Source organism: Pogona vitticeps, chromosome 2, assembly GCF_051106095.1.
Source record: "Pogona vitticeps strain Pit_001003342236 chromosome 2, PviZW2.1, whole genome shotgun sequence".
Lineage (NCBI taxonomy): Eukaryota > Metazoa > Chordata > Lepidosauria > Squamata > Agamidae > Pogona > Pogona vitticeps.
Window position 1 is genome coordinate 211,610,298 of NC_135784.1, and position 26,928 is coordinate 211,637,225.

General features: G+C 42.4%; 1 protein-coding gene across 1 annotated transcript; it reads left to right on the forward strand.

The window, feature by feature from the left end:
* Positions 1 to 2,040: 2,040 nt before the first annotated feature.
* On the forward strand, positions 2,041 to 25,215 carry LOC110070051 (SUN domain-containing protein 3). The gene is made up of 12 exons (XM_078384085.1): positions 2,041 to 2,053; positions 2,511 to 2,624; positions 5,667 to 5,751; positions 6,703 to 6,773; positions 11,483 to 11,538; positions 13,148 to 13,188; positions 15,140 to 15,299; positions 16,352 to 16,436; positions 17,772 to 17,887; positions 19,178 to 19,345; positions 20,408 to 20,497; positions 24,415 to 25,215. The coding sequence occupies exons 1-12, from the start codon at positions 2,041 to 2,043 to the stop codon at positions 24,556 to 24,558; spliced, it is 1,143 nt and encodes a 380-aa protein (XP_078240211.1). The 3' UTR covers positions 24,559 to 25,215.
* Positions 25,216 to 26,928: the final 1,713 nt, after the last annotated feature.

Genomic DNA, 26,928 nt, shown 5'->3' on the forward strand with positions numbered 1-26,928 from the left:
TCGGTCTATCCAATGCCTTTCTTCTTATGATGTGACCCTCCGCTTCTTTTTTGTATCCCACCATTCCACATTTGCCACTGAAACTAACATTACACCACTAAGTTTTGGCACAATGACAGGGTGGAGCAAATAAGATCACCTCTTCTTCCCCCTTTAAAAATAAAACACATGGTAGTAGAGAGTTGAATTTCTTAAATGTCTCAGTGTTTTTGGTGGAATGTTTCATTAGACAAATTGAACACTGAGAAGTGTTGAGCTAATTTACCCTTTCTTATCTTTCAGCTGGTATTTGCGCAGCTCTGTGGGAAATTGCCCCAGAAACGCCACTGCTTCCTCAAGCCAAACAACTTCCAGTGATGAGGGACAAGAAAATGGGGGTAAATTCAAGAAACATGGACCAATAGGTTTACTGTATTGTGGATGGAGGCTTCAGATAAAAATGTAGCTTGAGCTCTCTTCATGGTGTTGTTCGGCCTTGTTTTCAAAGATCTTGAATTGTAGTGGTAGGATTGTAAATTGAACTAATCATAAGGCTGGTTCAATCAGTGAGGGCCAGTTATTTAGGGCAACTGAAGCACATCCCACCTTAAGACGACCTTTCATCCATCTGCTTCTCAGGCACAAATATTTGGAGCCATCTTAAGAGAGCTGCCTTGAAGACACTGTAATTTCTCTCCATTGCATTTAAAAGTATTTGCTGTTCTGCAGAAAAGGCCTGGTCCTACCATGGTGGGTTACCATCCTAAATTGTTTTCTTTAGGAAAAACTGGAAAATCTCCCTCAGCGTTGTCACTGAGGAACAGCTTGTTACCTCCAGATCAATGATAATGCAAAGCAGTGGGCATTATCAAAGCAGAGACATTCACAGGGGCAGGAATTGGCCAGTTCCTCTATGCCTCTTCTGTTTGCGGCTCTAAACACAGAGAAGCAAAACATAGGATGATGCAAAACAGGGTAGGTTTGTTTGTTTGTTTTTCTGTTGCTTTAACCTGCAAAGAATGTCTGTGCCTGTGTTGCCTTTGACAATGGGCTTCAATAGATCTATACAGGCAGGTGCAGGGGGAAAATAACATGAAAAATGCAATCTCTTATTTGTGCCACCTTATGCCTATCAGAAACAAGTCTCTCTGCTTAGTGTTCATTCCTGGAGAAATGCATATAGGACTGCAGGTGCTGAAATAAATGATCTAAAGGTATAAGACAGTAATCAGGAATGGAAGCTGGTCTGTGAGAGAAGGCTCTCACCTTTCGTGAGTGAATGCAAGAATTTAAGGGTAGGGAATGAAAGAATGACTATGCGTTAATAAGCCACCTGGTCCTCTTTGGAATCAGACATAGAGGAACGCACCAGCAGGTAGAAACATTTATAATTTTATGACAGGGTTGGAGAGTAAATGAATGAATGAATGAATGAATGAATGAATGAATGAATGAATGGGATGGGGCATATCTGAGTGAATTCCTGTTTGCCTCTCTGTGTGTTTGAATGTGTCTCTACTGTTTGAATGTGTGTATGTATAAATACACACTTTCCCCCTAACTCTTCCTTCCACTACTAGCTTGGCTGCTTTGCCCATCAGCCCAATTTCCATTGAGTTCAACGGATCCCTTGCAAGCACTAACTTGTGTTTACTTCATAACTGCAGAAGGCCAAACTATATGAACAATATATTGCAGCAGACCCCTTGTTAGAAGGAGGAATTCTTTAAGTGTTATTTTTGTATGAATGCTACAGCAGGAACTTCTCCCACCTCCTGCAGTTCGCAAACTACCTCATTTTTGTTTTATGTTTGGCCTTGAGGAGATAAATCTATTCTTTGTTTCCAAGTTTGATTGCTTAGACACAAAATTCTGCCTGAAGGACATCCCTGGAACACTACTATGGGTTCAGCTCCCTTCATAGTGTACAGTTTGGCCCCTATACTGTACTGTGTCTCATCCTAGAAACAGGCAGCAGAACTGTGCTATCTACTCTGTCTTCTACTCAAAAGTTGATCTAAACAAGAAGCCTTGGGTGATATTTGTCCAGCAGTAACCACAATGGAGGAAAAGAGTGAGAAACGGAAGCAACAGAAAAAGGCACCCTGTCTTTCAGTTTGGGTGTATTTAAATTTTGGACAGGGCTGGATAACATTAAGAAGACGGAGGGCAACTCTCTCTCCCTCCTCCCCTCACTTGGATGTGGGAGGGGTTCACATGCTCCCACAGCCTGTCCACCCCTGATTTTTTTTCTTTTAAAAGGAGGCACTCAAAAAGCTCCCTCGTGCCCTATGGTGGCTAATTTTTAAAACTTGTAAATGTATCAGGTGCCCTGAGATGCCCAAACATGACACATGGGAACTTTGGGGGTCATTAAAAATTGCATGTTGGGGATGCATATGGGGAGGTATCACCATGCAGTGGAATGTGTTTGGCTCACTCCTGCCACTTTGTTCACGCCCTGCTCTAGGCAGAAGCAAATGATACTACAATTGTTATGTTGTGCTAATGAGATACTATTTCTTTGGCAGTGGATCCATCAGGTAGAGGGACAGCGATATTTACAAGAGAAGTAATTGAGAGGGAGACCAGCTCTAGCACCTTGTCTTCTGGCTGCTCTACGGCATCTCAGCGGAGTGTTCTAAGTATGTGGGTTATACTTTTCCATAAGCAGTTTGAAACGATGGGTGTTTTCACTTAGCCAGTGCCAATGCTCTGCCTTAGCCAGCGAATTTGGTTTGGGAAAAGTTTCCAGATGATATTGTCATCCACCCGTGTTATCCCATCACTTCTGCGGAGAATGTTCACACTGTACAGTTACAGTAATTTGACACCACTTTAAGTGCCCTGAGTCCATCCGTAGGTGTGATGTCTGGTTATAGTTAAATACATTGGTTATATGGTTTGCTAAGTATGTGACGGGAGGAGGTGAGTGAAGAGTATGGTATGTTGCTAGGAATGGTTCTGATTGGCTGCTCTGCATGTGCAACAGGAATGACGGCAGCAGCAGTGGCAAATTGCCACTGTTTAAAGACTTCCGTTGCCGATTTCAGAGTACACATGGCTTTGCTATATTGCACAAAAGTTGGGTGCACAATGAAATCCCCAAAGGAAACCTTTAACGGATGGCCAATGTTGCTGCTGCTGTCATTCACATTGTGCATATACTGAGGCGGCAGGAAACATGCATGAAGGCACTGGGCCCGGCTCCTGGAAGGAAAGCTGGCCCGCTGTCTCCCATGATACCAGTGAGAGCAGCAGCAGAAGAGGCGTCAGGATCAGGTAGGGAGGCAACAGGGACATTGGGAAGGTGAACACCTGTTTTGCCAAAGCAAAACAAAGTGCCAAGGAGAAAAAAGTTTAGGGCTTCATTTTGCTTCAAACAGGACCCCCAAATTGGGTTGTGAACCAGACCACAAACCAACCCTATACATCTGGTTCATGGTTCAGTTTGTGCTCATTCTAGTCTCTTGCCATTCTAAACACCTATCATTTCATAATAGCTAACTGCTGTTCTTTGAGACGAGAAGATAATCTTTGTCTATGTCTCTGTCTATCAAAGTAATGGGGATATGTGTGCCTCCTACCTTGTTCATTGCCCTATGTCCCTAAAATCCCCCCTATATGTTTTTTTGTTAAATGAAAATATATCTGTGCTGAAAGCATTCTTACCTGTTTGTGGGTGTGTTTGCTACACACACAGTGTGCTACATACAGGGATACATGATCAGAGCTGAAAATGTCAATTTTTCAGACTTTGAAAAGCTCTGGAAAATTATTGTTTGGAGATTCTGGAAATTGCAGTCCAAAAGTAACTATTCCAGCCACTCTTGATCATATTGTTTTAAATTAGGTTGTTTAATTTAAAAAAATGTTTTGGTCTGCTGAATGGTGTTTTCACTGACCGGGCTGGGAGCCTTCTTACTACAGTTTTTGTCTTTTTTAAAAAAACACGGATAAAACATACAGTGGTGCCTCAACTTACGAAAGTCCCTACTTACGACCATTTCGAGTTACGGCCAGCTCTGGCCACAAAATTTTGCTTCAACTTGCAGCCGGAACTTCCAGTTACAAACAGAAAGAGGGAGGGAAAAAAGGTGGGAAATTCAAATTTCTAACTGTAGGTGGCAATGATGCTGGTTCGTTGTAGCTCTTTCGCCCCAGCAGTTAGAGAGTGTGCTATCAGAGAAGGCTGCCTGGTAAGGTAAGGTGCTGTTTCCTGCTTTTTAAAAACCATTCTGGGTGTTTTGCAGCGTGGTTTTGGGCTGGGGTGGGGGAATTGTGTTTCTGTGCTGTGATGGGTCTTGGGGGTTTTGTTTGTTTTGGGTTTTTTTCCATTTGTGATGGGTCTTGGGGAGTTTAGTTGTTTTTTGGAGTGTTTTTCCCATTTCCGATGGGTCTTGGGGGGTTTGGTTGCTTTTTGGGGTTCCCCCCCTTTCCGATGAGTTTTGGGGGGTTTGGTTGCTTTTGGGTTTTTTTCCCAATTTCTGATGGGTCTTGCATGCTTCCCTTGCTTTTTCCTTTGTTCTCTGTGCATTTCCAACCTGGTCCCTTTGTTCTCTGTGCATTTCCGATCTGCTCCGTTTGTTTTCTGTGCATTTCTGAACTGCTCTCTTTGTTCTCTATGGATTTCCGACCTGGTCCTTTTGTTCTCTGTGCATTTCCAATCTGCTCCATTTGTTTTCTGTGCATTTCCAACAGGTCTTGCATGCTTGATTGCTTCCCCCCCCCCCTCGGCTAGTAGGGATTAATCGCATTTCCAATGAGTCTTGTAGTGATTTTTTCCTTCGGCCTGAATGGATCAATTGCATTTCAGTGCATTTCAATGGGAAATGGTGCTTTGACTTATGACCATTTCGACATAATCCCATCTTCCGGAGCCAATTAAGTTTGTAAGTCGAGGCACCACTGTATTCACTTTTGACCTTAGCTTATGTATTCTGACCCAGTGTCCTCTTTCCCTCTATATCTAGAACTACTTCTACATCATACAGGTCAGTTAGTACTGACAACCATACAAGAACAGACAGGACAAAATGCATAACAGACAAGAAGAGGAAAGATAGAGGCAAATAAACTGAGCACCCAGGTTCATGCCTCAGACCTGGTCTGAATCCTTTGTGGCACTGGAGAGGCACCACAGACCTTCTGGGTGCAAATCTTGGGATCTTAGCTGAACTCTGGCTCTTCCTACTAGGCTATACAGTGGACCCTCGACTTACGGAATTAATCCGTATTGGAATGGTGGCTGCAGGTCAAAAAGTCTGTAGGTCGAGGCTCCATTGACCTACAATGCATTGAAAACTGATTAATCCGTTACTGGCCATTGTTGTTCCATTTTGTTTTGGTTTTTTTCCAGTCTGTAGGTCGATTCTCCAGCTGCAAGTCGAACCTAAATTTTGCGGCCAGAAAAGTCTGTAACTCAAAAAGTCTGTAAGTGGAACCGTCTGTAAGTTGAGGGTCCACTGTAATCCAAGGAACTGTAATTTTGGCAGCCCCCATTTTGACCCTCACCTCCATCATGAATCATCTGAAATTTTCTCTCCCTTAGCCTCAGTCACACTATCTGTAATGGTGTGGAGGAGGTCATAATACTGACATGCCTTGTAGGGTTGTTGATAAGTGTAACTACTTACTAATGCTTGTTACAGGTTTTGGACATTTGCATGTGATTTTTTTTCTCCCAGAAACTATATGCAGCTTACCTGGCCTTGTGATAATGTCTGCTTTCTGCCTTCCCGTATATCTCTTACAATCTTGCATCTGCATAAAGTAAGTCTGAGTGTGAAGTTTTTCAGAGCCGCTTTTACCAAGACAAAAACAAACATACAAACAAAAGACCTCAATTAGCAAACTTAGTAAGAGAAGCCAGCACAGATATTCCATCTCAGTCATATCTACTTGTGGGGTGGGGGAAGAACGTTGACATAGGTCTGGACTTTTGACACACAGAAAGTTAAGTAGGCTAAACAGCTTTTATCCTGGCACACAATTCATGCTAGTTCTCTACATTTTATTGTCTTAGATGACCAAAACAAACAAAACAACACCCCCAACCATGCTTTATGGACCTTAGTAGTCCTATCTTATTTAACCTGGGGGCTTTTCATCTTCAATGGATGTCCTCAGAGAGTTCTTAGACCTGGACTACACCTGAACAAACGTTCCCAGAATTCCTACTCACTGGTGATGTTGGTGTGAATTTCTGGAGGTTGCGGTCCAATGATATCTGGGGCCTCAAGTATTGTCACAATTACATATAGCATAAAGCTGTGGGCCTGAGGTAATGAGGGGCCTTCTGAATAACCCTAGAGAAACCTCCAGGAGTTTTCTTGGTTTTGTGTCATTTTTGTCCTTGTCACACCTAATATACCACAGTGCATCATGAGATGTGTCTTCACTTTACATAATCAGCAGTGGGAGAGGGAGGCATAATGCAGTGATGTCACATCATGTATTGTCTTATACCTGGCATGGCAAGGGAGAGAGGAGAGAGAGAGAAATATGAAATGGATGCAGTTCTTGTAATATCTAATGGATTATCAGAGATGCTGTACATGTTTTATCCTTCTCTGATCAGTAGACATTCCTTTAGGGAAGGAGCGAACAATGTCACAGGGTGCTCTATAGTACTGTGGGGATTTCTTCTGTAATCAGAGCTGACTTCCAAGGATTCTTCCATCTGTGTTCATTTTATGACCACTTTGCCTTTTTCCTCTTCAGAGACCAGTTCACTATGGCCAACTGTGTGAAGGCTTTAAAGTTCTTGATAGTAGCAGTCCCTATCATATGTGGTAAGTATCCATTTCCACCGAGCTTGAACAGGTTTCTCCTTTTGGGAGGAGAAAAGAAACTACAGGTCCCAGAAATTATCAACCAGTAAGGCAGTGGTCATACTGGCTTCCAGGACTTGTTTTCCTAAAAAGAACATTTTCCAGCTCTAGCTTTCTCCTAATTTTAGGATTGACTAAGCTGTGGTGCTGATTATTCATGGACTGATATAAAGACCCATAATTCAATGTTGGGAATCTGGCTGCAGAGTCAGAGTTTGGAAGTTCAATCCCCCACTGTTTTTCCCATGGAAAAAGCCAGCCTGTGTAGTCTTGAACAGTCTGCACCCAAATAAGAAGAGGATGTAAACCACCTATGAGTACTCTATACCTAGAAATCCTTGGAAGGTATTGATTTGATAGTACCTAATTATTATTGTTACTAACAAAATGAAGCCGAATGTGCTCAGTTTCATACAGAGATTCCAACTTGCTGGTGTGAAACTGGACAGCCTAGTAATGGCAGGCCTACAATTTAGGCTGAGTGCAAAGTCTTACTCACACAGCAAATTTTCAGTGTCATGAAAAGATGGAAAATATTGATTATTACTTCATATAGTTGCATATTTCCAGACAGAGGGAGGGACGTTTATTTGTGATTTTTAAAAAAATCTGGTGCCAACCTGATTTTGAGTAATCTGCACCCTGACTGTGGGGAAATGGGGTGCCTCTCCACCTCAGGCAGCAAGACGTTTCTGTCCAAACTCAGATGCCTTCACATCAATTAGAATGTAATCCTATAATAGCAAAGTTTGATGATAGACTGAGGTGGTGCCACCATCTCTGAACACCTGTTGTTGCAGTAAATGAACCGGGATGAACTGTCCCATCTCTAATCAACATACCTACACCCTTGATTACATACGGTAGGAAAAGGTTCCAGAAAACTTGGAAAAGTTTATTTTCAAGACCATGACTCCCAGAACCAACCAGCTTGCCATGCCATATAAATTAGTCCAAAACATTTATATGGTCTGGGAGATTCATAACTTAGAACATGCTCCAAGGAAAAATCTCTCTGTGTATAGTCAGTTAGTTTTACAGGAAGACATGACAACCTAATCTTTTCTCTGATGCTTTTGTTTACTGTTTGTCTGAGATATCTCTAAGGTAGTTCTACTGATTTAAAAAGGGTGGGGAGGAGAAAGACCATTGAGTGTTTGCGTATGGTGGCTGTTCTTCTAAGAGTTTTGGGATGAGAGATCATGCAGTTCTGGCCTAGCACATCCACTTTCAATTGCTTGATCTGAAACAACATAGGAGTTGTGTTAGCAAAGCAGACAGGACAAAAGAGCAGAAGAATGCAGTGTTATGAATGTGTCACATCTCTGCAATTGGTGAAAACTATAGGCATTGTCTTGGGGTCAAGAGCTAGCAACCTTTAGAAAACAGGAATGGAATGACTTTGGTTGACACATTGTGTAACTGAGATTGAAAGCTTGCCTTAGGGTAATAAACTATTAATCTAAGCCAATTAATCTTGATTTAATGGGGCATAAGGAAATGGTTGGTCTTGAATTTAACTTTCTGTTCAGTGGGGAACTAATTCAGAGAACAGTGTGTAGAGGACAGTATTTTCTATATACAGTAATTATATCAGTGGTCCCCAACCTTTTCGACACTAGGAGCTGGTTTAGTAGTTGAAGACCATTCTCCCAAGGACTGGGAGGGGGGGTACTTGTTATGCAGTAGGTTGTTGGAGGATAGCTTTGGATCAAGCTCATTATATATATTGTGCTCTTTATTGCTATTATCAATACATTGTAATATATAATGAAATAATAATACAACTCATCATAATGCAGAATCAGTGGGAATCCTGTGCTTGTTTTCCTGCAACTAGATGGTCCCATCTGGTGGAGATGGAAGACGACACCTGAAGTGTGTTTTTTATGTCCAATCTACTGCATAATCTTGTTTTGTTTGCTGTCATAGTAGAAAACCCTGCTTTGCAAAGATAGGATGCTGGAAATGGAAGCAGGCTTTTCAATGCTTTTGTGGCAATCTCAGGATATTCCGCTCTTACTTTAATCCATAATGTACGGAGATTTGAAGTTTTCTCAAACATACTTTTAAGGCCACCATCATTTTCAATCTCAAGTAGTTGATCCTCTTCTAGCATGGATAAAGTTGATTCACCTGGCTTATTCACAAATGGGTCACAGATTGATTCCTTCCCAGTTCTGGGGTCTTTTGCTGTTGGGAAATAATTCTCAAACTCGTTTGAAAGCAGAGATAGGTGACCATGCACCAGCTGGGAGAAAGAAGGCCCTAGCTCAGTCCCTTTCAAAATATCTGCTAATGTTCTAAACATGTCAAAAATCCCAATGTTTACTCATTGTCCCCATAATTCTAGTTTGGTTTTGAATGCAGCTACTTTATCTGCTGACTTAAACACACTTGTCACTCTCCCCTGAAGTGACAGATTGAGTTTGTTGAGCAGGCTGAATATGTCACACAAGTAAGCAGGTTTTGCAACCCATTCTGTGTCACTGAAATATGCTGCCATTGGTGATTGTTTTTCTGCAAGATATCTCTGGAGCACTTCTCGTAACTCAAAAACTCTGGCCAGAGATCTACCTTTAGAAATCCATCTCACTTCTGTGTATAAAAGAAGATGTATGTGCTCTGCATCCATCTCCTCACAGAGCTGTGCAAACAGACGTGAGTTAAAGGCATGCACTTTGATGTGGCTGATCATTTCAATCACATCCTGCAAAACCTTGTTAAGTTCAGGTGGCATTTTTCGGCTAGCCAGCATTTCTCTATGGATGACACCGTGTGTAGACTTACATTCAGAAGCAGCCTCCTTGACCCGAGTGGTGAAACCAGAAATCCGTCCAGTCATGGCAGCCACTCCATCTGTGCATATACTGACACAAAATGACCAGTTGTTTTCCTAACATGTAATCATTCAAAGACTTGAAGAGTTCTGCAGCTGTGGTGTTGGTTGGTAATAAAAGCGCACATAAAAGATCCTCAAGCACATCGTCTTGAAAAATATATTGCACAAAAACAAGTATTGTTGCCTTGTTGTCAACATCAGTGGACTCGTCCACCTGGAGTGTATACCATGGTGACTCTTTAATTTTCTCTAACAACTGTGCCTCAATATCCTCTACTATTTCATCAATTCATCTAGCTATGGTGCTAGCTGAAAGAGGACCACGTGCCACCTTTTGAACTGCAGCCTCTCCTAAAAGTTCACGGCAAATATCCTTAGCAGCAGGCAGGATCAGTTCATCAATAGGATCAGCAGGCAGGATCAATAGTAAATGGCTTCTTAGCTTTAGCAATGGTTAGCGACTAAGAGTGATACGCATTTGATGAAGTGGTGGCCATCAATAATTGCTTCTGTTCTTTGTATTCATGTTTTTGTTTCTTTTGAAAAACTCAGAAGGCTTTCCCCCTTTGCAAAGAAGCTCTCCAGTGATATTTGTTTTTTACTCATTTTGGCTAGGGTTGGTTTGTGGGCTTACTAAAACTGGTGCAGACAGATGGGGTAATACAGTGGTGCCTCGCATAGCGAGGTTAATCCGTGAGGGGAGGGCGTGAAAACGCTGTGCACGGCAATTTCGGGAGTCCGGCGGCCATTTTGGAGCCGCCGAACAGCTGATTTTCGGGTGTTGCAAAGTGAAGATCGGTAAGCGAAATGCTTACCGATCTTCGCTATGCGAGTTTCACCCATTGGGGCAGACCCTATGCCTCCGCATTAGCGATCCCAGAAAAGGGATCGCTATGCGGATTCATCATTATATGGTGCGCTCGTTAAGCAAGGCACCACTGTAAAATAATGGGCGAGCCATGCCAGACTAAAATAAGTGTTGGGACTGGTCCACAGTCTGGGGGTTGGGGACCCCTGAACTATATAGTTTTAAAATCTGTGCTGTTGTGTCATGTACATGATGTGGAATCATAAGGTGATGCTAACCATTACAGTTTGATTCCTTGCATTTGCAAAGAGAGTGAAAGAATCAAGTCAGAGTTCAGTCTGCAAATGATTTTTAAAAGACTCCCTTCTGCTTCCTGAAACAAATTAAGTAATATGCTAGACCTGAATAATTGGAAGTTAAAGGGAATTTTAGAATTAATGGTAAAAATACTTGGGTTTTAATTAGATGTGGATATACAGTGGTGCCTCACTTTACCGGCGCCCCGTTTGACGACGAAATCGCATAGGGATTAACTTTTTGTGATCGCTTTTGCGATCGCTTTGCGATGTTCCTTATGGGGGGGAAATTGCTTTGCAATGATCGGTACCCTGTTTTGCTTACCAACCATCGCAAAGCGATGATTTTTTAACAGCTGATCGGTGGTTCCAAAATGGCTGCCGGGTTAAAAAAAATGGCTGCCCACTGTTTTCTGGGACGGATTTCTCACTTACCGGGCAGTGAAAATGTCCACCGTATGGAGGATTTTCGCTTACAGGTGAGTCTGAAGCCCATAGGAACACATTGAAGGGGTTTCAATGCATTCCTATGGGCTTTTTAATATCGCATAGCGACAAAATCGCTTTGCAGCGATTTTTGCTGCACTGATTATCGTCACTATGCAAGGCACCACTGTATATCCTTCAACACCCCAGATATTTTTTCTGCACAACAAATGTCATTGCTTATATAGAGATAGTGTTTATTCATTATCAATAAATTTTATTTCCTTATTTCTTCCAGGTGCCATTTATTGCTTTTGCCAATATGTGAAATTATCAGATGGTCTGTCATCAACGGTGAGGACATTTCTAGGCTGGAAGATACTTTGAAGTCAGTCCAAAGAAGTAGCAAATGCTAATGTTGTTCTATGCTGGGGGTAGGTCGCCAGTTCACTTTCATGTTTTGGACTATAACTTTCATCAGCCCCCACCAGCATGGCCACTTGTCTGGCATTATGGGAGCGATAGTCCTAAACTGGCTGCTGGGCTGACTGCCTCTGTTTGTAAGCAAAGATATGAGCAGACTACTATTTGGTTCAATAATAATAATAATAAATAATTTTGGACTTCAAGTTCCAGAATCCCCCACTGAGCATCATCAATGGCCACGATGGCTCTGAGATTCTGAGAGTTCTACTTCTTAAAAGCAATATAATAAAATAAAATTTCCCAAGCTCTGGCTTTAAGTTAGCAATGCCGTGCAATCACTTGTCAAGGTGGACAAATAACTTTGCCCCATTTCCCAAGAAGGCAGAAAAGTACCCTTTCTAGTGAGTCTAGCAACAGTGGCCAAAAGAAGAAGGAAAAAAGGAAGCTGTAAAGGTGTACAGAATATTGAACCAGTTTGTGTGCCTACTCTAGTTATACCCTAGATGTACTGAAAGCTGATGCTTTAGGTTCATAAACATTTTGGCATCTAGGGCTGAGGGCCTTTGACCGTGTGCAGCATTTAGTTTCTCCAGCAGGGAAAGACAGAATTGGGAACAAAGATTGAAAAGGCGCATGCAACATGCCGGTTTTGTTTTGGGTTCAATTAATGGGTTCAATTGTCCACCAGTCTGAGTGGGCTAAGAATTCAGAACTAGGATGGGGCAACCAAGACTTTGACCCAAAATGCCAAAATTTTAAGGCAAAAAAATTGCTGCCTGATGGGAACAAATCCACCAACTTGACATTGGCCACTTGCATTTGTTCACCTTAAGTTCATCTTCTGTCTCTAGCTGCTTCTCTTTAGACAGAAGGAAACACAAAAGAAGTAGTACAGAATTGAAATGGCTGTTGTATACTCTGCGTTCCTCCCTATTCCTCCATCCTTTTTCCATATATGGCAGTCTCATGTGACCCAGGATAAACCAATAGGGCAGCAAAAGCCAAGGGGGCCCAAACATATTAATTACAGCTGTGTGCAACTCTGTTTCCTGTTCTGAGTCTTGCAGGGGCATGGAAATTGGTGAGTCTTTGGACCCAAGACTCAAGTCCAAGTTTTTGCTACCAAGACTTGAGTCAAATCCTGAGTCTTTGGTTACAATTCCCAAGTCAAGTGTGAATCACTGGGGGAAAAAAACCCAAGTTGAGTCCAAGTCGAGTCACTGGTGTGACTTAAGCATGACACAACAGTGAGTCTCAAGTCCTCAACCCTGTGCAGAGGTCCCACCAATTCTGTGCTGAAATTCGAAGGGGCAGGGAGTGAGGCGACAGGCAGCAAGGATGGCTGTACTGAATTTTCTTCCAGCTTCACCTCCCTTATAGGAAGTTGTAAGTTATAGAACCACATACTGGTCAACCAGGACAGTTCAGGCTCTGGTTGGCAAGTCTGCCTAAGAAAATGAAAATAGATCACTTTGAAAGGCTTGTTAGGGTGATTAATACTGTATTGATAAATATCTATTGGTTTTTCCACTTTTAGGAGCTCACACAGCTGTATGAAACTGAGTTGAAATCATTATGGTAAGAAGATTTGGGAGAAAGGGACCCTACTTAAACGTTGCAGACATTGGGCAGAATCCATTTCTTTATTGTAGGCTTCTAGGCTGATCTTTAGGTTGTCAGTAAATGGGCATCAGAGCCAGTCAAAGGCAGGCACCTCACAATGAAATTAGAGGCACTGTTAAATATATAGTCTGGAAGGGGGTGGGGGGAGTTTGTTTGTTTTTTTACTTCTAAGTGGCTGAAATCCTGTTCAAATTACACCTATGAAAGGGTGATGACAGTACTGGCAACAAGAAATATTGGGTAATTTAAAATGTCATACTTCTGCTCTGTGGCTTTTTTGACTCCTGTGTAATCCCTTTCCTTATTTAGAAACCATAGGAACTGTGGGACAGAAGGAGGAAATCTTTAATTTCTGAAAATTTCTTCCTGATGTTATGCCTTCTGGCAGTATTGGTAATGTCCTTCCTCAGACATAGTTAAGCCAAAAGATTTCAACCAGTGAGTTTTCAGAGACTCAGTCCAGATAATGATTAACATGGTTTAAAGCTTCTGTAGCTGGTTTCCCCCCCTTATTTCACCCAACGCTTGGAGAGAGAAAAACACAGCTCATGTTAATAGAGGGATTCTTTTCTTGCTTTAGCTCATGTTTAGGTCAAGGTGTGTGGGGGCAATTGGGGGAACTTCTCCTTCCATACCTCTATGTAGTAGTCATGATCCATATTGAACTTCCGTGTGCTTACTGAGAAATATGTACCGTGTTTCCCCGAAAATAAGACAGGGTCTTATACAGTGGTGCCCCGCATAGCGACGATAATCCGTGCAGCAAAAATTGCTGCGAAGCAATTTCGTCGCTATGTGAAAATAAAAAGCCCATAGGAATGCATTGAAATCCCTTCAATGGGTTCCTGTGGGCTTAAAACTCACCTTTAAGCGAAAATCTTCCATATGGCCGCCATTTTCACTGCCCGGTAAACGAGGAATCCAGGCAAAAACACAGCGGGTGGCCATTTTTTCCCCGGCAGCCGTTTTGGAACCGCTGATCAGCTTTTGGAAAATCATCGCTATGCAATGCTCGGTATGCGAAACAGGGTACCGATCATCGCAAAGTGATTTTTTTCCATTAAAAACATCGCAATGCGATCGCAAAAACGATTGCAAAAAAATCGTCGGTATGCGGATTCGTCGTTAAACGGGGCACCCGTTAAGTGAGGCACCACTGTATTAATTTTTGCTCCAAAATGCATTAGGGTTTATTTTCAGGGGATTTTTAATTATTTGTCATGTACAACAATCTACATTTATTCATATACAGTCATGTCATCTTCTTCTGGTTGCTGCACAATGGTGGAGGGCGGGTTTTCACATAACTGGGACTTATTTGGGGGGTAGGGCTTACAGTATATTGTGAGCATCCTGAAAAATCATACTAGGGCTTATTTTCAGGTTAGGTCTTGTTTTCGGGGAAACAGGGTACCTTGTCATCTAGATCTTTGGATTGCTGTGTCATGAAAGGGCAGATAAATGTTAATTATTTAGGCTTCTATAGTTGCATTTTTTACTTCTAGAAAGAGAAGTGTTTGTGATATTAGATGTCAAAACAACTAGGAAAGCCTTGGGTTCATGCGTCTTAACTTGGGGCAGTGTGTATGTGTGTGTGAGAGAGAAAGACAAAGATGCAGTCTCTTGATGAGTAATGGAGCCAACCCTGCAAAAAACGTAATAAAGAACTGTTTCTAATAAGAGATGGTGGCACAACATGCTGTCTAAGGGCATTTCTGATAAAACATTTAAGGCTTCAGTTCTGCACATGGAACATGCCTCAGTAGACACAGCAGGACTGGCGTAGGAATAAGTTTTGATCCAAAAACTTTTGTGGAATTTCTTTTCTATGACTGTTGCATTGTAGGTTGGGGAACTGGATCCCAGCAAACCAAAAATTTGATTTTTCTCTTTGTCTACTTCCAAGGAAGTCACAAAATTTGCTTCAAGAACAGATCCATGAAATCCAAAGCCTTAAAAAAGAGACAGATCACCTGCGTGCTGAGATCAGTGGCATCAACAAAGGCATCCTGCATTCAGTAAAGCAAATTCTTGAGGAGAATGATATTCCTGGAGAAAACAAAGATGTAGGAAGCTGGAAACTCATCATTACATCTTTTTCTACCTCGTTGGTTCCTCTTTTATATAATATCACATCCCCTTACAAGTTTAGGTTCTCATAATAAACCCCAAAGAGGAAGATTTAGGTTTGTCTGCTTGACCTCAACTACCTTAGCATTAGTAACAAAAAGGTTTTTAAAAACCCACTTAAATTTACTATCCAATAGCAGTACTTTTCATACTTTCTGGCCTCAGGGAACTCTTTCTACATTGAAGAACCTCTACCTGCTTCAGAGGATTCCGGGAAGCATCCTCGACAGTAGGTTATTTTCACGCAGGGCACTGGGCATCCCTGATAACTACCGTTCCATGGGAACTGAGAGTGTACCTTTGGGCTTGTAGGATCTTAGATTGTCCTGTTCTTTTGATAGGGGTATGCACGAATCATGAGTATTACGGAGGGTCTCTGAATAGATGTGGTGTAACTTTGACATTGTGTGTGTTTATCTTGAGTCATGCATTCTTGCTTAAGACCATCTTTTCAGGAGTGAATGAAATCCTGGAAAATCTTGCACGAACAGCCACAAGTAGGCACTAGGCCAAGAATAAGGAAAGTGAGACCATCCAGATGCTCTTGGGCTACAGCTGCCATTATTTATATCAGCTTGTACTTAGGGGAGTCAAAGTTCAACATTATCTGGGGCACAAGTTGCCTGCCACTGTAGTAGGGCATAGGCAAGTTTTAATGTTATTTCATCCCTGTGGTCATCAGAAACCAGTCAACACTCTCCTCTATCAGTTCCCACCAGCAAACACCATAAGCTCTCATATTCTTGCTGATTCATGGGACTGGGGGTGTGTGGTTACTGAGTTACCACCTTGTTTGTCTCTAAATGCATGGTGCCAAGTTATTTAGATTCACAAAAATGGTTATAGGTAGAGTCTTGAGTGCCAGTTCTTAAAACTCCTTGGACTCATTCATAATTCATGTTGTGGAATGTTCTGGTATTGATTTTTGCAATAACCATTTCCTCCATTCCCTGAGATTCACCTGATCGGTTTTCCCCCTTTTTCACAGCAAGTGCTTGCAATGATCAACCTGGCTTTTAAGAAGATTTATGAGGACCATGTACAGATGGCTGATTGGGCCAAAAAAACAATAGGTAAGGATAGACATTTTCTGTTTGCAAAATTTTCATTGAATAAATGAGGCAACATTTTAGCATGGGAAACCCAGTGAAGTAGCTATCCTAAGAACACATTCTGAAGATGGCAAATCTGTGGACCTGAACCTATTGCTGAACTATAATTCCCATCATGCATCTCTTTTGGTTGCATGAGCTAGGGCTGAGGGGAGCTGCAGCCCAACCACAGCTGAAGGGCCACACATTCTGACTTAGAGATAAGTTTCATTGAAATCAGTGGAACTGTAAGAGTAAATATAAAGAGTAAATATGGAGATCTGGTGGCAGATCATGGTGCTGAAACCAACATTTTGCTTGCATTAAATGGCTTGTGGAACAGTGGTTTCCAACCTTGGGTAATCCAGGAATTCATGGTCTGTAATTCCCAGAAAGCCTTCACCACCAGCTTTTGGTAGAAACTACTAAAATGTGTCCACAGGAAATATGCTTCTGGGTTGCCACTGAATCTTTATTGATCAACTTGTCTTTGTCCTTAGGTGGCATGGCTGGGGGGGGGGGGAGGGAGCTCAGAGGTCACTTGGGGCTCATGAGCCTAGTGCTGCCTATTGTTGGGCTAGAGGCTTCTGTGGCCTTTGAGCAGCTGGAGTCATACTGATGCAGCCTTGGTGGGTCCCTAGGAACAAGGATGTCAAGGTGTGAAGTGAGTCCTGAAGTGCTCTTTAGTAACATCTCCTTGCCTCAGCCTCAAAGAAAAGCAATGGCTTTCTCTCTAGACTTCTTCTTCAGGAACTAACTTTCCAAGACACTGAGAAACTTTCAATGGCAGAGTTGTGCTGTGCGTTTCCCATACACGTTTTCTTATGTGCTTTTTAAAGTTTTAAAATAATTTTAATATTGCTGTTTTAACATAGGATTATGCTTTAAAATTATGGTCAGAATCCTATTGGTGTTCACCTAAGGTTTTTGTAATGTGTCACAGCTAATTGAGATTAATTGATGGCATGCCAGGTTGTATGTCTGGTCACACACATGATGGCTCAACTAAGATACACTCTGGCACCTTGTCAATTAGCTGCAATTAGCCATGGCAAGTTATGCAGTCCTTACATGAACACCAATAGGATTCTAGTCTATGATTTACTGTATTTTTAACTCTCTTTTTTTAAATAATGCAGTAAGCTGCCTTCCATCCCAACATGAGGAAAAATGCAGGCAATAAATAAAAATAAAAATAAAAAGTGACATGGGCGGTGATAGACAGACTTGCTGCAAAATTACATTGTGACTTTATGACTGGTCAGTGGAGTTTACCTCTTCTGTTAATTGTACTTATTGCTTTTTTAAATCTCTAAGGAGCCACCATTGATAAAGACAGGACATCGAAGAGTTATGAACCAGAGGCAGTACAGAACTGCTGGTTTAAATCATTATTCATGATTGCAGCAAAGCCCCCTAGTACTGTTCTTGAGGTACTGTATTGTATAACTGATACTAAACAATTGGGTTTGGAACAGTGTTTGTGAGAGACAGATAAAGAATCATTCAAGTTTTTATAATTGAGATTGGAAGGGGAGGGGACTGGGAAGGAGTCCCCACTCAATAATATGCTATTTTCCCCTGCCCTTCCCTTCTACAGATCTTGAAAGTTTTGTCTGGCAATACAATATGCAGAGGGAGCTTTGTACATGAGAGCATGTCTGACCTGAGACATTTTGCTGCTTGAGGCAAAGAGTAAGGTGGTACCTCATGTTTCTGACCCTCTGATGTCTAGGTACGGGAGTGACTCGCTGTGGGGCAACCAAAGTGGAAGATCTTGCCCACTACTTATTGTGTTGCCAGCTATATTCTCTAGCAGAGTTTTGAATTTCTGGTTAAATTCTTCTAGCTGCACAACAGAAGTGCAGGGACTCACAGAGCAAAATAGCTTTCAATTTCCCAGATTTAGTTCACCCCTTATCCTCATGAGGTTGGAATTTACAGTCTCAATAACGCACTCGGAGACACTAGTAGGAGAAAGAATAACAAGTTTCATTACTTACGATAGAACAGATCATACAGTAAACTGACAAAACACGACTGCTTTCAGCACCAGACCCCAACAGACTAACTGCTTCCAACAGACTAAAAGAGAGGGCAGAGAGCTCAGAGCAGAGAGGCAAGTCTCTCTTTGAATTCAAAGCCAGGGAAGGAACACTGCTGGATAGATTAACAGTCACCTCCGCCTGGAAAGTTCTCTCCCAGCCGAACCTTTAAAGGCAGCAGGCAAGGTTGCAAAAAGCTCCCAACATATCCCAGCAGCAGAGAACATTATTTATCCCCTTTCTTTCACAGCATGAGAGACTGGAAGGATGAGAACAAACTGAACTTCTTTTTACAAGGGCCTAATCAGTTTGTAACAGAGGGTTGCCCTCTTTGCAGTTCAAGGAGCTACTCTCAGGAAAAAAGAAGAAAAAATGGCTGTTTAAATGTGCCATGTATTTTTTTTTTTACCTAGCAGGGTTTTATTGGAATAATAGAAGTTTCTTTAATATAATTGACTAAACTGTACACATCGTTTTTGTATTTCATAATTTTAACCCTTTGTGAGTTAAATGTTTATTATTTTTGTCATTAGTTTCTGTTTATTATATTTGAATTTGAAATGATCTGAAGACTTTTTCAATAAAGTATCGCCCTACCTGTATAACTGAATATGGACTACAAGCAATGGTGTGTCAAAGAGCCACACTGAATTCACTTGAGTTGCTTCCTGTTTCTAGCCAGATGTTAACCCAGGAAACTGCTGGGCTTTCCAAGGAACAGAAGGCCAGATAGTAATTAAACTGCCTGAAAAAATCCAGCCAACAGCCGTGACAGTTCAGCACATCACCAAAGCAATTTCCCCTTCAAACGGAGTCACTAGTGCCATGAAGGACTTCCTGGTTTATGTGAGTATTGCTCTCTAACGTAGCACTGCAGTTGTGTACCTCCTCCATTAAGAGAGAGATGGGAAATGTTTGCTTTTTGAAACAGAACTTCCAAAATTTTGTAGTCCACATTGATTCAGGCCATGCTGGCTGTAGGAGTGGGGAAGTTATGATCCAAAAGACAAAGGCTCCCATCTCAGTTTTGAGGTAGACCCAGAGAACTTCAATTCAAGCAATGGGAGACTTCACCAGCAGCTTTCATTAGGGCAGCCCTGACATGTAGGATTTCCCACTAGTCCTGACAGTCCACATTTTGAGGCAGAGGCCACACTATCAGCATGTGGGAGTGGGTGCCCCTTCCTTCTCTATGATCACTTCCCTTCTAGGTAGCAAGGAATGCCCTTCAAAGCCCAGCAGCCTCTTCATCCCAGGTAGCTCACTGATTCCTTTCAGTTGCTTCCAATGTGGCAAGAGGGCAACCTCACAAACTCTAGCCTTGAGGATTTTCTTTCTCTTTAGGGTCAGGCCAGTATCTCTACCTGCTGCCTTCTAGTCTTCCTCTTTGCCTGCTTTGCAGGCCACCAGCCTCCTTATCTTCCTGCATTTTTATCCCCCTGTATCCTCATTTCAGCCCTTTTTCATTAGACTGCTTGGATTAACATGGGTGAGTGGGCAACATGCAGCATATGGACCATATGGTTCTTCCCTCCCCGAGAACCCAATGTATTCCCAAACGCAGCACCAGCATTCCCACACTACCACTGGTGGCTCAAGAATTTCCCTTATTGGCTTTTGTGTTGATGAGGTAATTTTTGCCATGTTCTGAGGGACCCCCAGCACCCCTCGATCCCCTCCTCATTGAGTTGGGAGGTCATAGGTGTGCTTGTCACTCTCTAAGGTCTAGGGATGGGAGTGACCTCTAGAGGCCATCCATTACTGGACTAGACCCACGATTTCCATGAGCTGTGCATCTGTATTGACCTCCTATGTTGGCATGCAAAAGAATTGCTTTAGAGGTTATCTATCAGCTCTTTGATGCGGTCTCTATCAACTGCTACTGACTTTGGCTGTCTTCAATTCTAGGGGATAGATGATGAAACAGATGAAGAAACACTACTGGGAACATTCATGTATGACATAGAGAAGGAACCTATTCAGACATTCCAGCTTAAGGTACTCTGAATATGACATCAGCAGAGAGGAACAGTTGAGAAGTTTCCTCTGAAACTATTTTAGACCTGGCTTTTTCAGTGCATGTCCCTCCACTTTGGGGTCAAGACCACTTCAGTTCAGAATCATGGTACTAACAGAGCACAGGTGTAGGGGCTGTATGGACCTTCAGATGTTGTCTGATTACAGTACTCATCATCTTGACTATTTACTATGCTGAGTTCCCACCCAAAGAGTATGGTTATAGCCAATTGCTCTGAAGATAAGGACCAGAATAGTTTGTTCCTAGCATGTAGATGAAGCTTCCTGCTTATTTCCTCAACTAATTACAGAAGAAAAGCAAGCTAATTTGGAACTTTTGGAGCTGAGAAACCTTGCACTAGGATAAACAAAAACACACACATAGCTCTTAAGGCAGAGGTTCCCAGCCTTGGGTAACTCAGGTGTTCTTGGACTGCAGTTCCCAAAAGCCTTCACCACCAGGTGTGCTGGCCAGAGTTTCTGGGAGTGCATTTCAAGAACACCTGAGTTCCCCAAGGCTGGGAGTGACTCCCTTAAGGTGTTAACAAAGCTAGTAGCAGCAAGCTAAATGGTTGTTGTTTAGTCATTAAGTCATGTCTGACTCTTTGTGACTCCATCGACCAGAGCACACCAGGCCCTCCTGTTTTCCACTGCCTCCTGGAGTTTGGTCAAATTCATGTTGGTAGCATTGGTGACACTGTCCAACCATCTCGTCCTCTGTTGTCCCCTTCTCCTCTTGCCTTCACACTTTTCCAACATCAGGGTCTTTTCCGAGGAGTCTTCTCTTCTCATGAGATGGCCAAAGTATTGGAGCCTGAGCTTCAGGATCTGTCCTTCCAGGGAACAATGAGGGTTGATTTCCTTCAAAATGGATTGGTTTGTTCTCCTTGCAGTCCAGAGGACTCTCAAGAGTTTCCTCCAGCACCACAATTCAAAGGCATCCATTCTTCGGTGGTCAGCTCTCACTTCCATACATCACTATTGGAAAAAACATAGCTTTGACTATGCGTACTTTTGTTGGCAAGGTGATATCTCTGCTTTTTAAGATGCTGTCTAGGTTTGTCATCGCTTTCCTCCCCAAAAGCAGGCGTCTTTTAATTTGGGGGCTGCTGTCACCATCTGCAGTGATCATGGAGCCCAGGAAGGTAAACTCTGTCACTGCCTCCATATCTTCCCCTTCTATTTGTCAGGAGGTGATGGGGCCTGTGGCCATGATCTTAGTTTATTTGATGTTGAGCTTCAGACCGTTTTTTGCATTCTCCTCTTTTACTCTCATTAAGAAGTTGTTTAATTCCTCCTCACTTTCTGCCATCAGAGTGGTATCATCTGCATATCTGAGGTTGTTGATATTTCTTCCAGCAATCTTAATTCCATCTTGGGATTCCACCAGTCCTGCCTTTCGCATGATGCATTCTGTATATAAGTTAAATAAGCAGGTGGAAAATATACAGCCTTGTCATACTCCTTTCCCAATTTTGAACTAATCAGTTGTTTCAAATCCAGTTCTAACTATTGTTTCCTGTCCTACATATAGATTTCTCAGGAGATGGGTAAGGTGGTCAGGCACTCCCATTTCTTAAAGAACTTGTCATAGTTTACTGTGGTCCACACAGTCAAAGACTTTTGCCTAGTCAATGAAGCAGAAGTAGCTGTTTTTCTGGAACTCTCTGGCTTTCTCCATAATCCAGCGCATGTTAGCAATTTGGTCTCTAGTTCCTCTACCCGTTTGAAATCCAGCTTGTACTTCTGGGAGTTCTCAGTCCACATACTGCTGAAGCTTACCTTATAGAAATTTTAGCATAACCTTGCTAGCATGTGAAATGAGTGCAATTGCACGGTAGTTGGAGCATTTTTTGGCACTGCCCTTCTTTGGGATTGGGATGTAAACTGATCTTTTCCAATCCTCTGGCCACTGTTGAGTTTTCCAAACTTGCTGCCATATTGAGTGTAGCACCTTAACAGCATCATCTTTTAAGATTTTAAATAGTTCCACTGGAATGCCATCACTGGCCTTGGTATTAGACATTCTTTGTAAGGTCCACTTGACTTCGCTCTCCAAGATGTCTGGCTCAAGGTCAGCAACCACACTATCTGGGTTGTCCGGGACATCCAGATCTTTCTGGTATAATTCCTCTGTCTTCTGCTTCTGTTAGGTCCCTACCATTTTTGTCCTTTATCATGTTCATCTTTGCACAAAATGTTGCTTTAATAGCTACAATTTTCTTGAACAGATCTCTGGTTTTTCCCTTTCTATTGTTTTCCTCTATATCTTTGCATTGCTCATTTAAGAAGGCCCTCTTGTCTCTCCTTACTATTCTTTGGAAGTCCGCATTCAGTGTTCTGTAACTTCCCTATCTCCCTTGCATTTTGTTTCCCTTCCCTTCTCTGCTACTTGTAAGGCCTTGTTGGACAGCCACTTTGCTTTCTTGTATTCCCTTTTCTTTGGGATGGTTTTTGTTGCTGCCTCCTGTACAATGTTACGAGCCTACATCCATAGTTCTTCAGGCACTCTGTCCACCAAATCTAGTTCCTTAAATCTGTTCTTCACTTCCACTGTGTATTCATAAGGGAATTGGTTTCTATCGTAGCTGACTAGCCCAGTGGTTTTTCCTACTTTCTTCAGTTTGTTTGAATTTTGCTATAAGAAGCTGATGGTCAGAGCCACAATCAGCTCCAGGTCTTGTTTTTGCTGATTGTATAGAGCTTCTCCATCTTTGGCTGCAAAGAATATAATCAATCTGATTTTGGTACTGCCCATTTGGTGATGTCCATGTGTAGAGTCACCTCTTGTGTAGTTGGAAAAGAGAATGACGACCAGGTTGTTCTCTTGACAAAACTCTATTAGCCTTTGCCCTGCTTCGTTCTGAACTCCAAGGCTAAACTTCCCTGTTGTTCCTTTTATCTATTGACTCCCTATTTTAAGCATTCCAGTCCCCTATAATGACAAGAACATCTTTCTTTGGTGTCAGTTCTAGAAGGTGTTGTAGGTCTTCATAGAATTAGTCAATTTCAGCCTCTTCAACATTGGTGGTTGGTGCATAAATTTGGATTACTGTAATGTTGAAAGGTCTGCCTTGGATTCGTATTGAAACCATTCTATAATTTTTGAGATTTATCCCAGTACAGCTTTCCCCACACTTTTGTTGACTATGAGGGCTACTCCATTTCTTCTACAGGATTCTTGCCCACAATAGTAGATGTGGTAATCATCTGAATTGAATTCGCCCATTCCTGTCCATTTTGGTTCACTGATGCCCAGGATGTCGATGTTTTTTCTTGCCATCTCCTGTTTGACCACATCCAGCTTCCCAAGGTTCATAGATCTTACATTCCAGGTTCCTATGCAGTATTCTTCTTTGCAGCATTGGACTTTCCTTTCACTTCCAAAGCGTCCTTTCAGCTTTGGCACAACCACTTCATTAGCTCTGGAGCTACTTGTACTTCTCCTCTGCTCTTCCTCAGTAGCATGGTGGATGCCTTCTGACCTGAGGGGCCCATCTTCCAGCGTCATATCTTTTCGCCTTTTGTTTCTGTCCAGTTTTCTTGGCAAAGATACTGGAGTGGCTTGCCAGTTCTTGCTCCAGGTGGATCGTGTTTAGTCAGAACTCTCCACTATGACCTGTCTGTCTTGGGTGTCCCTGCATGGCTTAGCCCATAGCTTCTCTGAATTACCCACACCCCTTCGTCACGACAAGGCAGCAATCTGTGAAGTGGAGGAGCTAAATTATCTTTTCTGTATATGAAAAACTGAAAATAAAGGACTAGGGTGTACACATTTCTGCATGATAGTGGTATTCAATTTCCTTCAAAAAGTTGTCCACAATGTTAGGGAAGCTCAGAAAAGTCATACAGACTTGGCTTTCATTTGTGCTTTCCCCCATCTCCCCTTTACATTTCAGAATGAAGAAGCCAAACAGTTTCTGTGCATAAAATTCAAGGTGCAGAACAACTGGGGCAATGTGGAGTTCACTTGCATTTATCGACTGAGAGTGCATGGGAAGAAGGCCACTAACTTGGATGCTTTCAATGAAGGCAAGGGGTGAAAAATTTGCAAGATAAATAAAGGAAAGAACGAATATGAACACTCATCCTGATGAGCAAACTGTAAAGATTGAACAAAGCTTGCTCTGATTTTTTTTTGTAAGGGTGGGTGGGGAGGGACATGTGGAGGGGGTGAATTTGAAATTATGGCAGTATCATTAGCTCTTGACAGAAAATGCCCACATGGAGACCTCCCTTGTGGTCTATCTGAGAAACAGATGAAGAAAACAATAGTAGTCAGATCAATGCAAAGTCATATTGGTGAACTGTACTTAAGTTACATGAAAAATGAAAGAAATATGGACATAGGTCTTTTCCCAATAAAGAGTTTTGTCCAAAGTGACATGTTGATAATAAAAAGAGCCATGTTGGATAAGACTGAAGCTCTATCCAGTGCAGTATTCTGTTTACTCAGTGGCTAAATTGTTGTCTAGGAGAAACCTGTCATCAGGACAGAAATACATCAAGACATGAGCTTTGAGTGAAATAATCATGCTAAGTATGGTCTTTGACCATAATGATCATGGCTGTGCCATGGTTTTGTTCTAGAATGTTTCTCCACTTAAAGGGACTCTTGATGAACCTTAGGTCAATTCTACACCAAAGATCTATATTGCTATAGCTTTGCATTTGTTTGGTCACTTCAAAGGCCACATGGGCAGAAACCAGAGTGAACCTCCATTTGCACTGGGTTTTCTGACTACAAATTAACCCAGTTTTTTTGTGTGTTTTGTTTTTAGTGCAGCTTGGTACTGATTTGTGAGTATGATATGCAAAGATGCAGCATGACTGCTGTGCAGCATTTAGACTGGGCTTTTGAGCAGTCTTTTATCTTCTTTTTCTAAGATAGTCATTTCTCATTCCATGTCTTTTACAACCACTGTAGTAGTTGCTGCCACCAGTTGTCCTTTTTAAAAAAATATTCCTTGGCTTTGACCACACAGGTGGACAATTGCAGTGCTCTCATTTTCACATCTCTGGTGTATTTTTATATGTTTTTTTTTAACTTTTTGGAAAATTTTGTAAGTTATGGCCAGGAGTGTGAGCTCAAGAACCAGTGGCAGTTCAGGGATTGAGATCCTTGAATTAATAAAGATCCAGGGTGAGCAAAAAGTTCAGGGCCTGCTAACTGGGGAAGAACCTTTAAGGCAGACAAGACAAAGGAAAGGGCACTCATGGACAAACAGAAGTACGCCAAAAGGTAAGAAGGATTATGGAGGGAAGAGACACCTCAGTGGTGGTGACCTGCAAGGTGTGTGCAATCTTTGTCTTCATAGAACTTGTCAATTTCAGCCTCTTCAGCATCGGTGGTTGGTGCATAAATTTGGATTACTGTGATGTTGAAAGGTCTAGTGGCAGAGTACGGATTAACCAGCTTTGCATTAGTTCCTATGGGAATTAATGCATCTTCTTACGAACAGCGCCTCGACTTATGAACGAAAAACAACCTGAATGGTTTTCAATGCATTCCTATGGGAAATCTTGCCTCGACTTACAAACTTTTTGACGTATGAACGTCGTTCCAATATGGATTAAGTTCATAAGTCGAGGTACCACTGCATAAGCAGGCTCAGGTCCTTTCTAAGGAGAAAGGCGGGGTAAAATATATTTTAAATAAATAAAATACTACTGTGTTCTATACATCAGAGGTCGTCAATCCCTGGACTGTGGCCTGAGCCAGACCGGGCCGTGAAGACAGACCTCCCCCCCCCGCATGCACTCTCCCCCACAGCTGCTTTGCACACGCATGCACCCGAGCGCCTGCATAAAAGGGTGGGGGAGTGATCGTGCACACGCTGAAGAACAACTAATCAATTTGTTATTCATCAGGTCATTTATCATTATTATTTTTGCAGGGATCAAAGCAATCACACAGCCACGGCTGGCTGCAGGATTGCTTTGATCCCCTTTCCCCTCCTCTTGTTAAGCCTCACAGTGCGTTGATCCCTTTCCCCTACAGGGCTTAGCAAGAAGGGGGAAAGCAGGGATCAAAGTGATCCTGTGGTGCTTTGATCCCTTTCCCCCTCCTTTTGCTAAACCTCGTGGGGTTTAGCAAGAAGGGGGAAAGCAGGGATCAAAGCAATCCTGCAGCGGCTGGGGGATGCCTTTGATCCCTCTTTTATCCCTTCTCTCCTCCTTTTATCCCACATAGGCATTGGAAGATGAGAAAAGGGGAACCAAGCCATCCCCCAGCCCCGGGGGTGGGGTTCCCTTCGGGCAGGCTTTAGCAAGCTGCTGGAAGGGAAAACCCCTCTCTGCTTATCCCCCCAAGGAACAGCTGAGCCGCAGGGGCATAAGCAGATAGGGAACAAAAGGACAAATATAAAAGGGTTATATTTGTTGCTTTGTATTCGTTAGGGTCTCTGGACCCC

What these genes read in the sequence shown, in the direction of transcription:
- LOC110070051 (XM_078384085.1), top strand. An exon ending in CAGATGGTCTGTCATCAACG is followed by an intron (nt 11,539 to 13,147) that starts GTGAGGACATTT and finishes TTCCACTTTTAG; the next exon opens with GAGCTCACACAGCTGTATGA. An exon ending in ACTGAGTTGAAATCATTATG is followed by an intron (nt 13,189 to 15,139) that starts GTAAGAAGATTT and finishes TCTACTTCCAAG; the next exon opens with GAAGTCACAAAATTTGCTTC.